The sequence below is a fragment of the Purpureocillium lilacinum genome, assembly GCF_023168085.1.
Source record: "Purpureocillium lilacinum CBS 284.36 DNA, scaffold_5, whole genome shotgun sequence".
Lineage (NCBI taxonomy): Eukaryota > Fungi > Ascomycota > Sordariomycetes > Hypocreales > Ophiocordycipitaceae > Purpureocillium > Purpureocillium lilacinum.
In genome coordinates this window covers 2337303-2353536 of record NW_027072115.1, presented here as the reverse complement: position 1 = coordinate 2353536, position 16234 = coordinate 2337303, and the positions used below count along the sequence as shown (strand labels likewise).

The 16234-nt window shown below is 60.0% G+C and overlaps 6 protein-coding genes across 6 annotated transcripts; 3 read left to right on the top strand and 3 right to left on the bottom strand.

The window, feature by feature from the left end:
• Positions 1 to 1318: 1318 nt before the first annotated feature.
• Positions 1319 to 3880, top strand: PLICBS_007304 (uncharacterized protein; the record flags this gene model as incomplete). Its single annotated transcript, XM_018320738.2, has 1 exon — positions 1319 to 3880. One exon carries the CDS (start codon positions 1319 to 1321, stop codon positions 3878 to 3880), a length of 2562 nt encoding a protein of 853 aa, XP_018180635.2.
• A 514-nt stretch (positions 3881 to 4394) lies between these two features.
• Positions 4395 to 5169, bottom strand: PLICBS_007303 (p24 complex component; the record flags this gene model as incomplete). The annotated part of the gene is made up of 3 exons (XM_018320737.2): positions 4395 to 4600; positions 4661 to 4868; positions 4969 to 5169. The coding sequence occupies 3 exons, from the start codon at positions 5167 to 5169 to the stop codon at positions 4395 to 4397; spliced, it is 615 nt and encodes a 204-aa protein (XP_018180634.1).
• Positions 5170 to 6960: 1791 nt separating this feature from the next.
• On the top strand, positions 6961 to 7840 carry PLICBS_007302 (uncharacterized protein; the record flags this gene model as incomplete). The annotated part of the gene is made up of 4 exons (XM_018320736.1): positions 6961 to 7108; positions 7231 to 7475; positions 7584 to 7649; positions 7748 to 7840. 4 exons carry the CDS (start codon positions 6961 to 6963, stop codon positions 7838 to 7840), a joined length of 552 nt encoding a protein of 183 aa, XP_018180633.1.
• A 1129-nt stretch (positions 7841 to 8969) lies between these two features.
• On the bottom strand, positions 8970 to 11147 carry PLICBS_007301 (chaperone ATPase hsp78; the record flags this gene model as incomplete). Its single annotated transcript, XM_018320735.2, has 1 exon — positions 8970 to 11147. The coding sequence occupies one exon, from the start codon at positions 11145 to 11147 to the stop codon at positions 8970 to 8972; it is 2178 nt and encodes a 725-aa protein (XP_018180632.1).
• Positions 11148 to 11807: 660 nt separating this feature from the next.
• On the top strand, positions 11808 to 12867 carry PLICBS_007300 (60S ribosomal protein eL6; the record flags this gene model as incomplete). The annotated part of the gene is made up of 3 exons (XM_018320734.2): positions 11808 to 11921; positions 12286 to 12621; positions 12715 to 12867. The coding sequence occupies 3 exons, from the start codon at positions 11808 to 11810 to the stop codon at positions 12865 to 12867; spliced, it is 603 nt and encodes a 200-aa protein (XP_018180631.2).
• Positions 12868 to 13369: 502 nt separating this feature from the next.
• On the bottom strand, positions 13370 to 15610 carry PLICBS_007299 (uncharacterized protein; the record flags this gene model as incomplete). Its single annotated transcript, XM_018320733.2, has 3 exons — positions 13370 to 14142; positions 14199 to 15421; positions 15486 to 15610. 3 exons carry the CDS (start codon positions 15608 to 15610, stop codon positions 13370 to 13372), a joined length of 2121 nt encoding a protein of 706 aa, XP_018180630.2.
• Between the last annotated feature and the right edge of the window lie 624 nt (positions 15611 to 16234).

Sequence of the window (16234 nt, the reverse complement as noted above, 5' to 3'; positions counted from 1 at the left end):
TGGCAGGCGGGTAAGGGTCGGTCACGCCCAGCTTCAAGCCCCATGACGTTGGGCTGAGGTATAGCGAGTGTTGGGACGTCAGCTCATGGGAGCGCTAGCGGATGACTTGAGAGCGTGGCTGGCGGGGTTGCTTCCGAACAGAGGCTGAGACTGGGTGGCTCCCGGCGCGGGAGGTCGGGGGGCAGCGTCAAGCGAGACCGATGTGCCGCTGAGTACGAGCCCCCGGCGGCTGGTGGCCCGAAGATCAACGTTGAAGATGCGCATGCGTCCAGAGGTGGTCAGCAGAGCAGACTCGAGACAAACGGTGCGTCGGGGCGCTGGCCCTATCTTTGGCGCTGCCAATGACGGAGCCAGACTGCAGCCAAATCCTCTGTGACCTCATCCTCGCGGCTTAACCTTGCTTCTTTGTGCTTGTCAACTCTTGATGGCGTCGTGCCTTGTTTCTTCTGCCTGGGATTCTGGACTCTTGGAGCACCGCAGGTGCAGCTGGTCCTCGTGTGTCGGCGATAGACTGTGTGCGCGGGTAGTGTCTCGACAGCGCGGGGGAATCACAGCGAGTGTTGCGCGCAGGGTGGAGAAACGCGGATCAGTTGATCAATTTGAAAGGAGTACGGAACGGAGAGAATGTGAGAGGAGCATCTCACTGCGCAGAGCGCTGAGTGAGGCGCAAGAGTCTCAGACCAACCTGCATCTGCACACAGAGGGAGACGATGGCAGGCACGATGCTGGGCCAGGCCAGGCAGGAGCGTTCTGGTGGCAGCTTCCAAAGCCTCGAGTCCAATTCAAGCTACCCTGTTCTCGAAACACACGCAGACAGCTCCCCGAGGTTCTGCCCAGAATGATCCGAAACAGTTAACTCATCCGGGGCAAGGTGCAACGTTAATTATGCTCGCGCATGCTCATGCATGGAATCACTGGTGGGCATTACACGGTGTGGTGCCAGCTCATTGCGTGGAGGGGGGCCCGTTGCCCGGCAACCAAGACGACCCGACAACACTAACATCATTGATCCTCGTCGAAGGCGCGGAAGCTAGCAGCAGACATCTCGGAAGCTTCCACACGAAATAATTGTCCCTTTTGCAGAGCCGAGTGCATTTTCTACGTTCACCTCGTTTCATCCTCCACCGACTCTTCGAGAGCTCGCAAGTGCATTCCGAGCAGCACGTGGGCCACCACTGGCCAAATCGCCCTACTTCGACTGCCGCATTCCTTACGAGACCCGGAGACGAGCGAACGGTAAGCACATTCCACCGGCTCTTGAGTTGCGCCATTGAGTTAACATTCATAATGCAGTTGCAGAACGAAAAGACGGCCCGCTATGGGTCTTCTTTCGAACCCGCTCCGGCGGTCCCAAGAGCAGCGTCTGCCGCTCTACCGCAGAACCGACTCACCGACAAAAGAGCGATACTCTAACGACACCTATTCATCATCAGATGACGACTCGGAGATATCATACTCCCCCTCATCACCATACTCATCTGGAAATGTGTCCGACGCTGCCCCCAGCCGGTCGCTCCTCCGGCCGAAGCGGACTCCACCACCCCCCAAGCGGAGACCTGCGAGCGTCTATCCCTATCGACTGCCAACCAAGGTCACCCGGTATATCTGCTTCGGCATTGCTGGAGTCATCCTCCTGATGATATTCAGCCTGATCAGGGCCAGCCAAGTCGAGAACTGGAAGGTAGCAAACGGCAAGATCAACAAGGCGCCGCCACCCCCGCCGATCTGGGAAAAGTTCCCGTTCCTCGAGAGATACTACGGAGGGATAAGAACGATAAAGCCTTTTCGGGAGAGCAAGCCAGAGTACCCACGACCTAATGAGCCGCTGGCGCTAGCTCGACCTGGCGAAGAGACCGCCGTCGAGGTTCAGGACACTGAGCGCCATGACGAGTCCGACCAGAGGGACATCCCCGCCAGCAAGCCCTGGACAGAATACCCGAATCGAAGCAAGGAATCCAACATGCAAGAGTGCTTCATCGACGCTGCTGGCAAAGTCCGCCCGCCGGCGCTGCGTTACTACCAAGGTCGACCACTCGGTTTCCCTGAGAGCGTCGCTGGGTCTTATGACGTCTTGAAACTCCCCGAGGATATCTGCTTTGAGCGCTTTGGTCGCTACGGGCCTTACGGCTTCGGGTACTCTACGAGGACCGGAGGTCTTGGCACCGGGGAGCATGGTGAGAGCGAAGGCTCCGATGACGTCTGGAGCCAGACCCCACGCGTGGACTATCGCGAGGTCGATTGGGCCACGGTGCAGCGCCAGTGCTTCAAGGCCAACGCTGCGCGGTTCAGCGAACTTCCCAAGAAGACACCGCAACCTCATGGATTTTACATTGGTAACGGCGACTCGAATGCTCATGTGCGGAGAGACGTTCCAGCCAACAATAGCACTGGACAAAGCACTCAATTCACGAAGAGCGGAAAGGCCGAGAAGACGGGAGAAAGCAGCGTGGAGAAGAAGGCGAGGACGGCAGTTGTTGTTCGATGCTGGGACGAATACCTTTTCCGGGAGGACGACATTGCCAACCTCCGCTCTATGATCTCGGAGCTCTCGTTGGGCTCTGGCGGACGATACGATGTCCACCTTCTCGTCCAGGTTCGAAACGATGCCCATCACCCCATCTGGGCAGACCACGAGGCGTACGAGCAACGGATACGTGACAGCATCCCCAAGGAGTTTCAGGGACTGGTTACGTTGTGGACCGAGACCCAGATGCTGTCGCTGTACCAGGGCATCTACGACCTCTGGAGCCGCGGACCGGAGCTTCCAGTACATGGAGTCTACCGTGGCTTGTCTATGGCGATGCAGTACTTTGCCTACATGCATCCAGAGTATGAATACTTCTGGCAGTGGGAGATGGACATTCGCTACACTGGCAGCTACTACGACTTTGTTACTAAGCTCGAAGAATGGTCCAAGGCGCAGCCCCGAAAGGGTCTGTGGGAGCGCAGCTCCAGGTTCTACTTCCCCACGATTCACGGCTCCTGGGAAGATTTCTCTCAGATGTCACGCGTTCAGAGTGAAATGGGTGTCGTCGGGTCCGACAATGTCTGGAAGAAGATGCCTGGCGTCAAGGATCCGGAGGACGCCGCCAAAGCCAAGGGCAAGGCTGTTTGGGGTCCTGTCCGGCCGTCAGATCAGAACGACTGGTTTGACGTGGAGCACGATCCTGTGCCCAAGACGCCGTATGAGGGAGACCGCTACCAGTGGGGTGTTGGGGAAGAGGCTGATTACATCTCGCTGAATCCCATCTTCGACCCTGATGGTACGACGTGGCAGCTCAAGGACGACATCACTGGCTTCAACAGGTCGCACCCCATGCCTCCCCGCCGCGCGTCCATCATTACTACATCGCGCATGTCTCGTCGCCTACTCATGACGATGCACCGCATGACCGCCTACAAGAAGCAGTTTGCCTTCCCCGAGATGTGGCCCGCGACGGTGGCTCTACAGCACGGCTACAAGGCCGTATATGCACCGCACCCCATGTACGTGGACAGGAGGTGGCCGGTCGACTTCATGGCGCAAACGTACAATGGCGGCCATGATGGCACGGCCGGCGGCTCACGCACCAGCATCTACGGCGAGCGCGAGCACAACATGCACGGACTGAGCTGGTTCTACAACTCGGGTTTCGCGCCGAACCTGTACCGCCGCTGGCTGGGCCTCAAGGTCAACAACGACGGCGGCGACGAGTTCGAGAGGACAGAGGATCAGAGCAAGCAAGGCGGCTCCGGACCCAGCAGCATGCCCGGCGGCGAAGGGCGGATGTGCTTGCCGCCGATGCTGCTGCATCCCGTCAAGGATGTAGAGCTGCCTGTTGAGGCTGCTCCGGCCGAGAGCACAGAGAGCGCCATGCCTGAATCGGACCCTACTGCGTAAATATGGCGTTACATGGGGAGATTGTGTTTGCGTACTGGGACATTGCTGGGAGTTGGCACGGCGTTGAATGTTGATATTAGCCTCTCTGAAGTAGAACAATTGTGAATCAGAAAGCCATGAGCCAGTCGTCAACTTCGTTTCAGTAAAGCACGTCACAATACGCTTCAATTTGGGTCAGGTCAAGTTGAAAATCAGGCTGGCCATCATTCAGCGTCAATGTGCTTCGTACTCTTTACAGGAGCCGACCACGGTTCTATCATATTACCACATGCTAGCCACACAATGCCTCCTTTGTCCTTTTGGTCATCAAATTTCCCAAGACCCGTCCCGAGCCGTTGCGCCAGAAATGTGCGATCCTCGCAAACCCGCTGGTGCATCAGAGAAACAGCAACTCGCACACATGCGCGTCTCCAGCCTGTTCGGTCGTGGAGCCGTCAAGGCAAGTCGCACCTCTTCTTCCCCCGTTGCCACTGCGGCAAGCTTGGTGTAAATCGAAGAGCAGAGGCAGAGCCGCTTAGACGACCCGCTTGACCTCGAAGAAGCGCCGCAGCCACCAGACCTGGAACAGGGACTCTCCAATGACGACGCCAATGACGAACAGGTTCCACCACTTGACGCGGGCGTTGGTGCTCTCGGCGGTGTTGCGGTGGGTGCGCTCGCGTACGACGATATAAGACTGCTCGTCCTTGACTTGGGCGAGGAGATCGGACAGACGGCGGACTGAGATGCTGTCAGCTACTCCTGTCAAAGACTCAGATGGGACATGCATCCTTCGCGTACCTTCAGACTCGATGGGATCGGAGGGCATCTCAGACTCGCTGACGTAAACGATGCCGTGGACGTTGAACGACACCTCCTTGCTGTTGGCGCCCCAGTGCTGGTTGCCGAAGCAGTACGTGTACTTTCCGTCAGTCTTGGCGGTGAAGGAGTGGTCGCCGTTGGAGACGGTCTTCTCGTTGACCTCGTAGCCGCCTGAGGGGTTGACAATCTGTCCATTTGAAGCTCCACGTCAGTCGATGGTGTCCCAGGCCGCAGCCTCGCATCGCACCCGTGACGATGCTGCCTAGGCCGGGGTGTGTGAATCATACCCAGAAGTCAATGTCAAGGTTCCCCGCGCTGCCGAACTCGCGATCGCCGACCTGGAAGGTGACGGTCATCTTGTCGTCGCGGTGTAGGTTCTCGTGGAAGCACTCGAGGCCGTGGGCGGGCAGGACGATGTTGTGCGCCGAGGCGACCTGGAAGGCCAGGGCCGCGGCGAGGAGCGACCTCGCTGCCGTGAGCAGATGCATAGCTGCGGTCCTTTGGGGAGCTGGAGGTGACGTGGGCGCGCGTAACCCGGTGGCGAGAGAGCTGGGCGTTCGTGGACAGCTGGTGCAAAGGGAGCTGCTGGGCACGTCCAAGGTTTGGACGGATTCGCGAATTGACACCTTTTCGCAAAGGAGCACCACGAAACGGTAGCACCGAGCGGGTACGAGCGGCCAGGTACCGGCGCCGCGCGAATCCGCCGTGCCGCAACCTGGGCGCAAGTACTTGGCGAAGAGCCTCTGCGCGTCCCGTCCACAGCGGGCTCCAGCGGACCCAGCAGAGGTCCCCACCCCCTGAAAGATGGAGCCTCGGGGCGGGTCTGCCGTGGATTAACCGCCAGGAGTCGCACGCGAGGCGCAGGTACTTTAGCTGTACCGCCTGGCGTCGTCGACAGCGCGCGAGGGTCACGCACATTGTGGAGAGTGCTCAAGTCTCCGACAGGTAGCGTCAACCCGGCCCTGGCATGTGCGCGCCCGACAACGGCAACCCCCCTCCAAGGCACTAACCCACCCGAGTCAGGGGTGGCGCAGCGAAGCGGGCTGGCGAACAGCGTGCTCGAAGTTGCCAGGTTGCAATCCAGGGGGTTCGTTCACTGGTCGCGGGCCAGCGATTGCACCACTGCCAATGGGACGATGTGTGCCCACCTAAGCCACCCGGCGTCCTCCACTGTTCGCTGGAGCACCTCACTGTGATGACGGTGGACGGGCCCCCTGAGATCCAGGCGCAGTGGCAGCCCGGACAGATTCAGCCCAGCACCTCAGGCGGAACAGGACAGGAATCACGCACACGCGCACGCCAGGCAGGGTGAGGCGCCTTCCACCGGGTCCCCCATTCTCCCCAAGGAAGCGCAAGCCCCCCGTGCTCCCCCCCTCCGCTCCGCTCCCCTCCCCCCCCTTCCACTGTACTGCAGCAGGCACGCTTCTTCACCGACCCTGTTCCAAAAATTCCACGATAGAACTCTCCCTCCTCTTCCACCCGCCATCCTCAACCAACCCACCCGCACGACGCACCATCCTCCGGCCGCCGCTGCCCTTCGATCGAACGAGTAAGTCGCGCCTTTGAACCCTCTGCCCACGACCATGGTGCACCCTGTCCCGTTGCTGCATCGTCGCCGCTGGGCCTGCTTCCAAGGCCTGGGATGCACGCACACACACGAGTTGTCACTTGCCCGCGCCGCGACGGACGGCATCGAGCCTCGCCTGCCCGCCCAGCCTCATCGACCGCGGCGGCCCACCGGGAGTCGACGACGACCGGAGCAGGTCCCGTCCGCATGGGCATCATGTCATCCGGCCTCGTCTCGCGTTGCCTGCATTGGCTGACTCCCACGGCGGCCGCCTGCTGGTGACATGGCATGGGGAGCCGGCGCCCAGCCCACCCACGCGCTGAAATGCAGCAGCCTGGCTCGACGTCTTATCCCTGGACAAAGTGTCCTCTGTCGCGGCGCATGCCCATAAACCATCTTCATCCCCCCTGCCCAGCACCGTTCGCCATCCAATTCAGCAGCATCTCGCCGACCCGTAAATTTTTTTACACCTCCTTTCTTCACTCTATTCCCCCGCAGGCCCCCTCTGCAACTCCCATCCCCATCGTCATAGCTGGCAGCCCACCCCCCATTCCGCGGCTCGGGCAGAAAAACCCCTCCCTAAACCGCTTACTTACGCGTGGCAACTAGGGACACATAACTCTTCGTCGACCTCCTCCCCTTCTCCCTTTCCGCACCTCCACCAACGCCATCCAGATTTTCGACACAGGCCTCGCCGCCGCACACCGCAATCATGGGTCTCGCGTTTTCCAAGATTTTCGACAAGCTGTGGGGGAAGAAGGAGATGAGAATTCTCATGGTCGGTCTCGACGCCGCCGGTAAAACCACGATTCTCTACAAGCTCAAGCTCGGTGAAATCGTCACGACCATTCCCACCATTGGTACGCCGCTCCGCCTGCCCCGTGCATCTCGGTCGCCCGTCGGCGCGTCGCTCCGTCTTCGTCGCCCTCGGCCGCGCCCGTGAATCGACTCACTGTCGGCTTGCTAACGTGCGCGTCATCAGGCTTCAACGTCGAGACCGTCGAGTACAAGAACATCCAGTTCACCGTGTGGGACGTCGGTGGCCAGGACAAGATCCGCCCCCTCTGGAGGCATTACTTCCAGAACACCCAGGGCATCATCTTCGTCGTCGACAGCAACGATCGCGACCGTATCGTCGAGGCCCGTGAGGAGCTCCAGCGCATGCTCAACGAGGATGAGCTGCGGGATGCCATCCTGCTCGTCTTTGCCAACAAGCAGGATCTTCCTGTACGTACATGACCGATGACGGCGCTGCGCTTTGCGACGAATGCCGCGCCGTCCGCCCCGTTCTACCACCTTGCGATTGCACCATAGCTGACACGCGACCCTCCACAGAACGCCATGAACGCCGCCGAGATCACCGACAAGCTCGGCCTCCACAGCCTGAGACAACGCGCCTGGGTATGTCCTCCTCAGCCTCTCCTTCATCTTTTCCCGCTCTCGCGATGCTACGCGCACACGCTGGACGAGCCCGAAGCTGACCACGTTCCCCGCCACAGTACATCCAGTCTACCTGCGCCACGTCTGGTGACGGTCTGTACGAGGGTCTCGAGTGGCTCGCCACCACCCTCCGCAAGGCCGGTCACCAGTAAAGAATCGAGAGAAGCTTGGATCCACTCCGCCTTCTCCTGCCTACTCCATCTTGTCACGTACGCTATTCGCATCGGTCTTGCCCAACTCGTGGGTTCGGTTGTAATTTGCAAAATTATCGGTCAACCCCCAATCGAACTTAGTCCCTTAATCGTCTTCGCGTCGGGCTGTCGACCACTCTGGCGCTCGTTTCTTGTCCCTTCTGTTGTCGTTTTGGTGTTGTCGTGATACCCCGCTCATGTGCACGCGGGTCCCGAAGCTTTTGCTCTGGAACGCGATCACGTGCCATTTTCGGCAACGTCGTTGGACGGCGACCTGGAGCCTTGCGACGTGGAACGGCTGTATGCGCCGGGGATCGGCCTGGCACACAACCTGGGCATGTCTTCTGGGTCTATTCGGATCGTGGCCACTCGGCGACACGCGGGGGATGCGGTCACGGCAGCAGGGATGGAGGAGAATGAGAGGGGTTCGAGGTTGGCGAGATGCGTACACAAAGGCTATGGCATTGGCTCGCGGTGGTGTTGACTTGTTTTGGTTTTTCGCGTCTCTTGTGGTAACTGCGCTCTCTTCGTCTCATCTCTCATTGCGCTAGATTGGCGGAGTTGGGTTGTTCGTTCGCTGTCTAAGGCCTCCCGGCCGGGGTTGATCGTAGCGGAGTGAATGGGATGGGGGAGAACAGGAAGGGTGATAAAAATCGAGTTTGGTTTCTGTGCCTTTGTCTGCCCGTGCTGCCTCGTCTCGGCTTGTGATGTGAGTGCTGTTTGGCCTGGCAAAAAGTGAGGCTGCCCTGTTTAAGTTGACCTTGATGGGCCCTATGCGTCGTTCCACGAAGCATCTACACTTAGGCTGACTGTCATCTTGTCGAACGTTGGCATTCACATTGCACGGCACAGGTTCTTCTCTGAAAATTTTTGCATTATTCAAGTTGCTCCAGGCTTGCGGGTATCAATAAGGAGCGGAGTTGTGCATGCAATATACCCGTTTTGCTAATATACAAGAAAGATGATGCGCGAGGTCCGTGTCTGTCGTGAAAACTCAACCAAGAGAAAATGCACCTGTACTCGCGATCCAACTCCCGCAGTAACGTATATACCACTTGCGACATATCAATACAAACTGCACAGCCTCGGTTTACGCCTCCTCGGAGACGTTGACGACCTCGAGGCCCTCCTTGTCGTCGCGGATCTTGACCTCGGCGGCCTGGCCCATCTTGAGCTGACCGCGGATGATCTTGTCGGCGAGGCCGTTGCCGATCTCGTTGGTGATGAGGCGGTTGAGGGGGCGGGCGCCAAACTTGGGGTCGTAGCCGCGCTCGGCGAGCCAGTCCTTGACGTCGTTGGGGACGGCGAGCGTGATGCGCTTGTCGTCGAGGCGGTGCTGGAGCTCGCGCAGGCGGATGTCGACGATGTCGCGGATGGCGCTGCGGGCGAGGCGCTTGAAGATGATGAAGGAGTCGATGCGGTTGAGGAACTCGGGCGGGTACGCCTCGGCGACCACGTCCATGACTGCCTTGCGCACCGAGGGGTCCATTTCTCCGTCGGCGTTCTCCTTGTACGGGTGCATGACGTTCTGACCGACGAGGATGTCGGCGCCCAGGTTTGACGTCAAGACGATGATGGTGTTCTTGAAGTCGACCTTGTGGCCCTGCGCGTCCGTCAGGTAGCCCTCGTCGAGCACCTGCAGCAGCAGGGCCGAGATGTCGCGGTGCGCCTTCTCGAACTCGTCGAAGAGCAGCACCGCGTACGGCTTGCGCCGAACCGCCTCGGTGAGCTGCCCGGCGTCTTCGTACCCGACGTAGCCGGACGGTGCGCCGATGAGGCGCGAGATGGTGTGCTTCTCCTGGAACTCCGACATGTCAAATCGCACGACGGCGGACTCGGTCGAGAAGAGAAAGCCTGCGAGCTTCTTGCAGAGTTCCGTCTTGCCCACGCCGGTCGGGCCGAGGAAGAAGAAGGAGGCCAGGGGCCGGTTCTCGCCGCTAAGACCAGCGCGCTGAAGCCGCACGGCATCGGACACGGCCTTGATGGCCTCGTCCTGGCCCTTAACGGCTTCCCGCAGCGTGTCCTCCATATGCACGAGCTTCTCGATGTGGCCCGATGTCAGCTTCGAGACCGGGATGCCCGTGATGCGCGACACGACATTTGCAATGTCGTCGGACGTGACCGCGTCGTGAACAAGCGCGTCATCGCTCTTCTCCTGCTGCGACTCCTGGTCGGACGGCAGCTTGGCCTCCAGGTCCGGAATGACACCAAACCGGAGCTCCGACGCGCGGCCAAAATTGCCCACACGCTGTGCCTGGTCGAGCTCGAAGCGGGCCTTGTCAAGGTCTTCTTGCACCTTCTTGACCGATTCAATCTCCGCCTTTTCCTTGTCCCACCTAGCGTTGAGCTCGGCTATCTCGTTGTTGTAGCCCTCCAGGTCCTTTTCAAGCTTCTCGCGGCGCTCTCTGCTAGCGACGTCCTTTTCCTTGCGGAGGCTTTCCAGTTCGATTTGAATGGTCATGATCTTGTGGTCCAGGCGCATGATGTCCTCGGGCTTGGACTCATGCTGCAACTTCAGGTGGCTGGCGGCTTCATCCATCAAGTCGATGGCCTTGTCCGGGAGGAACCGATCTGTGATGTACCGGTTGGAGAGGGCGGCGGCGGCAACCAAGGCGCCGTCTGTGATTCGGACACCATGGTGCACCTCGTACTTGTCCTTGATGCCTCTCAAAATACTGACAGTGTCCTCAACGGAGGGCTCGCTAACAATAATGGGCTGGAACCGGCGGGCGAGGGCTACGTCCTTTTCGATCTGTCGGTATTCGGTGAGGGTGGTGGCGCCGCAGCATTGGAGCTCGCCGCGGGCCAGGGCGGGCTTCAGGAGGTTCGAGGCATCAATGGAGCCCTCCGCCTTGCCCAGGCCGAGCAAGGTGTGCAGCTCATCGATGAAGAGAATCACCTCGCCCTCGGCCTTTTGGACCTCGTCCAAGACCTTCTTCAGGCGCTCCTCGAAGTCGCCGCGGAACTTGGCCCCCGCAATGAGCGACCCAAGGTCCAGGCTTATGACCCTCTTGTTCTTTACGCTCTCGGGCACGTCGCCGCGAATGATGCGCAGGGCGAGGCCTTCGAGGATGGCCGTCTTGCCCGTTCCGGCATTACCGATGAGCACAGGGTTGTTTTTCGTACGTCGCGAGAGGATCTGGATCGTCCGCTGGATCTCCGCGTCTCTTCCGATTACGGGATCGAGCTTTCCGTCTCTCGCCCTCGCGGTGAGGTCGATGCCAAACTGCTCCAGCGCCGGCTTTTCCTCCTCCTCGCCGAGGTTCATCCTGTGAGTTCCCCCCGGCGGGCGCGGTCGGCCGTTGGCATAGTGGCGGACCGTCAGACTTGGAAGCAGCCGCAACGGTAGCGCGTGTGGAATTCGACCGGCCGCTAGTCGAGCGACCGGCCGTGAGGTTCGTGTCGCGGCTCCAGCTAGGCGCTGGGCCGAGGAAATCATCTGCCTTCGGGCTTGCATGTTGTTGCACGCGGTCGGATGCAGGAAATCGCTTACAGCCGCTTACGATGCGAGAAGAGTGAACATGAAATACGAATCAGGCCATGACGGGCGTGCGCGGGACCCTCGGGGGCAAAATCATCTACTCGGCGCGGCGACGTTGGGGGAAAACCTTCATTCCAGCAAGCTCTGGATAGCTGGGGCTCGTTCTCGCACCTTCCCGCGTCTCCGCCCGCCGTCATCGGCCGAAGCTTCAAATCGGCACCGATAAGAGATTCGATAAGATCACGTGCGGCCAGCCCCATGTCCCACCAGCCCGCACGGGTGAGAAGAGGAGGCGCGCGACCGAATGTGGACTAGCGCCAGAGGGTTCACATTTTGCTCCCACAAACTCGCTAGTGGCTTTCACAAGAAATCCAACATTTCGGCGAGCATCACCAAACGTGTCTTTCTTCCCTCCACACCCAACCAGACACAGTCGAGAGAGTCACCATGTCGGCGAAGCCCACGACCAAGAAGTTCGGGAAGTCGACCCGGGAGGTGCCCGCCTCCGCCGACAAGGCCAAGAAGTGGTACAACGCCGACGACGAGACCGAGGCCAAGAAGGTGAGTCGCGATGGTTGTGACGTGACGGCGATGCCCGCCCGTGGCAATCTTCGAGTTCCCTGCCCTGGGAGATAGTGAGCTGGATGGACTCTTCGGAATCGCGACGAACGCCCGGCAATGGCGGAACAGTGTTGGCGACTTGGAATCGAGGAATTGGCCTGGCATCATGGCACAGACACGACGAACGCCCGGCCCCCCCTTCGAATGAGATATCAACATATCACGACCATGTATCGGACACCCGCGCCATTCGAAACAGTCAATCCACACGCAGACTCCCAGGGCAGAACAGCAAGATGTGTCGCGTCGCCGTTGCGACGTTGAGTTTCTGGTCGGGCGCATGCTAACCCGGTGCAACCAACAGGTCCGCAAGGCCGTCCGCCCCTGGGCCCCTCGCCAGTCGCTGCAGCCCGGCACCGTCCTGATCGTCCTCGCCGGTCGTTTCCGTGGCAAGCGCGTCATCCTTCTCAAGGCCCTCGACCAGGGTGTCCTCCTCGTCACCGGCCCCTTCAAGATCAACGGTGTTCCCCTGCGACGGGTCAACTCCCGATACGTCATCGTCACCTCCTACAAGGTCGACGTCTCCGGCCTGGACCAGAAGAAGGTCGAGGAGATCTCCCAGCCCAAGTACTTCACCGCCGAGAAGGCCAAGGAGAAGGCCGGCGAGGAGGCTTTCTTCAAGCAGGGAGAGAAGCCCCAGGTACGTTTTTGGCTCCACCGAGGCGCGCCCGCGCACTCTGTGCCTGGTTCTCGAAGACGAGACAGCGGAGGCTAACGCAGATTCCCGCCTCAGAAGAAGCAGATCACCAGCAGCCGCGCTGCTGACCAGAAGGCCATCGACAAGCCCCTGATCGCCAACATCAAGAAGGTCGACATGCTCGCCAGCTACCTCGGCAGCTCCTTCAGCCTGCGAAAGGGCGACAAGCCCCACGAGATGAAGTGGTAGATCTGCAGCCTCCCTCGCCCCTATACCCAGGGGGGAACGGGGGAGTCTTGCGGGGTGCTAGGTGTGGGCGCCGTGGGGGTCCGGGCGTCGAAAGCGGATGTAGCACCGCGGTGATGGAGTCGGCGCGGTGCGACAAACGGGTTGTAGAACGGGAAGGGTCTCCGACATGGGCTGGTTTGGCCAATTGCATTTGGAAGTCGACGGCATCGGTCACATCTTGGCGTCTGTAATCAGGTTTTACAGTCAAAAAATCAAAACGAGCATAAATGAAAGAGTTCCGCCAGGCTTCTGGTTAGGAGCCGTGATGATGATCAAAGAAGCCCGAGCAAGCACTGCACACAGCCCGTGGAGCATGAAGACGAGTCACGTGTGTTGGGATCGAGTCCGTCGATGCCATCCTCGGAGTGCCCTGGCATCATCTTTCGCGGCACAACTCGTAGTCTGATAATTCTGGTATTTTCATTTTTGGCATCTACATCTACATCTACATCCACATCTACATCTACAGGTTCCTGTCCACCCAGCTCTGGATCATGCCCACCGGCGAAGCCTCGTAGTGCTTGATCGAGACGGTGCCCGACGCTTCGTCCAGGGACGTGGTGGCCTGGACGAAGACCTTGCGGGGTTGCCTGTTCTCGAGGACGACCTTGCGGACCTTGGTGCCCCAGAAGTCCGGGTCGACGGTGGTCATGTCGACGTAGAACTTGGTGCCCGTCTCGACGTCGGCAGTGGACTTGTAGACGTGCACCTTCTGGAGGTACTTGGCGACGGCGTCGCGGCCGGCAGTGAGGATCTTGGAGCGGTCGAGCTTGATGGTCAAGTCGGACAGGTCGTCCTTGGTATAGTCGAGCTTGCAGAAGTCATCACCAGCCTCGAGGAAGCACTTCAGGATGGAGAAGCGAGCCTGGCTGTGAGCCTGTCCCCACTTCTGGCTCTTGGGATCCCACATCTCGAGAGAGCCGAGGCCAGAGCGAGCCATGCCGAGATACGAGGCATACAGGACATCGCCGGCCTCGCCGTCAATGTCAACGTTGCCGTCGCCGAAACCAAAGATCTTGAGGGCCTCGAACTCGCAGCTGAGATGCATGGCGACGAGCTCTGCCCTGCACTCTTCGTACGACGCGGCGATGCTGCCAAAGACGGAACCCCACGTCTGGCCAGGCTTGTACCAGGTGGTGATGGGCTTCTCGGTGACGGGGCTGACGGGCAGGTTGTCCTTGTCGAAGTTGAAGACGCCAGGGGCGGTCTCCTGCAGAAGCTTGCCGCAACCGTGGCCTGTCGCGTGTCAGCTTCCTGTCAGATGACGAGTCTCGTATTGAACCATTACTCACCAGTCAGCTCGTGAAGGCCGACCTGGACCTCAAAGGCGGCGTCGCGGTACTTCCGGAAGAGCTCGTCGTCCTCCTCGCGAATGAATGGAATCTTCTCGTTGGGCGCCTTGGCGCTCAGGACGTTGCCCAGCGACACGTTCTTGAAGCCCTCGGTTTGGCGGATATCGTCGTAGTTGGGGATGTTGATGCCAGCAGGAATACCGGATCCGTTGAAGGTCATGACCTCCAGTGACGTGAAGTCGGGGGAGAGGAACTTGTCCTTCTCAAAATCCTTGCCCCAAGGCAAGAGAGGAATGAGCTTGGGCGCATTCTCAACAAGAGCCTTAAAGGCCCGGGTGCGTTCGAGGTTCACCATGGAAGCGAACCCCTCCCACTCGCCGCGGACGCCGGCAGGGTCTCTGTAGGTCTCGACAAAGCCGATGTTGGACTCGACCATGGGTCCCTTGTCCTTGATCCAGTCACGCTGAGCGTTCTTGTACGCCTCGAGGGATCCGTTGGCAAAGGAATCCGTGTAGTTGGTGTACATGCTCTTCTGAGTCTCGTTGTCGGCGTTCTCGGCAGCCTTCTGGGTGTTTTTCGCGATGGCCGCCATCTCCTCGCTGTAGTCTCCGTACACGAGCTTGATCGTCTTGCCCTTCAACGGCCCGTCTTCAACGGTGAAGGAGGTGTCCTTGCCGATGTCGCCGCCGCTGGACGGGACCGACGTGGCTGATGAAGCAATGAGAATCTCAAAGGTATCGCCTGCCTTGCGCAGTCTCGTGTTCTCTGGGAGCAAGTTCTTGGCCTCCATCCAGGCCGAGACAGCCTCGATCTCTGCCTTGGTGATGTCAGGCGAACCAGGGTAGTATTCGCTCAAGTGACCGGCGTCAGGGAAGCCGAGGTGCATGAGAGCCTGCTTGTCGGAGCTGAAGATGGCGCCACCGGTGGCCTCGTAAAACTTGCTGGCCTCGGGGCTGGTGGCAGCCAGGGCAGCGACGGACTTCTCGCTGCAGCGAGGGATGAACTTGGAGTCTCCGAAGCTCTTGTAGTTGCCCATGTTGCCCAGGAACATGGCGGCGTAGTCAAGGAAGTGGTCGACCTCGGCCTGTTCGACACCGGCCTTGCTCGCCAGGGCCTTCCAGTCGCCATTGCAGCTCCTGTGCAGCGCGAGAATCAAGTCATAGATGGACTCGGCCTCGGGCGACAGCTGTCGGAGCACGATGCGGGTGCCCGCGAAGCAGGCCCTGGGGTGATGAGTGTCAGCAGCGGCGTCGGGCACATGGTAATGAGACTTGAGGCTGTACATACTGGCTGATGAAGTGCGCATAGCGCTTCTGCTTGTCGTTGAGGGCCTCAAAGTGCTTCTCGATCTCAAGACGGACGACGGCGGGCGGGGAGTCGGCCAGGTAGTGGGTAAGGTCGGTGGCGTTCATCGTGACGGCGCTTCTGGTGAAAAATCTCTGCTGAACGAGGCGAGGTCTGGCGAGCGTCTGTGTCCTGCAGGCCGCAGCTCTCAGGGATGGCAATCTTCGCAGACACAAGGACGACGAAGAGAGTGAGAGGAGGGACATGAGGGGGTCGAGGCGACGCGCGGGCGGCGTCCAGCTCTGACCTCTTTAAGCTGCAGCGAGAGGCAGACAACTCGTCACAGGGAAACGCGAGCCCAGTACGTACTCCATGTCGGCTGCGGGCACGGATGGAGCCCGCCTCAGGTACCCAGACGGGAGCTGGGGACGGGAGCATGGGGACGCGCCAGCGGCGAGCTAGCGGCGCCTCCAGGCGTCAAAGGTCCCCTACTGTTGCAAGGTTACGGGCTGCTCGGCCCCCCCTGGCTGACATCCACCAGATCTCTGGATGCCTAATACGGTCAACCAAAGCGCCCGCCGGCCAGTGATGCGGCAGCCGTCCGCCCTCGCACAGCGCTTGATGGAGGTGCCAAAGTTCCAGATGCGGTTCGGCTCTGCACAGGGCTGTACAGTACGCGGCGCGTGTCGGGCATTGTCTGCAGGGCCTGTGTCTGGCAGTGGCTCCCATTGTCGCGGGGGCGCAAGCAAACC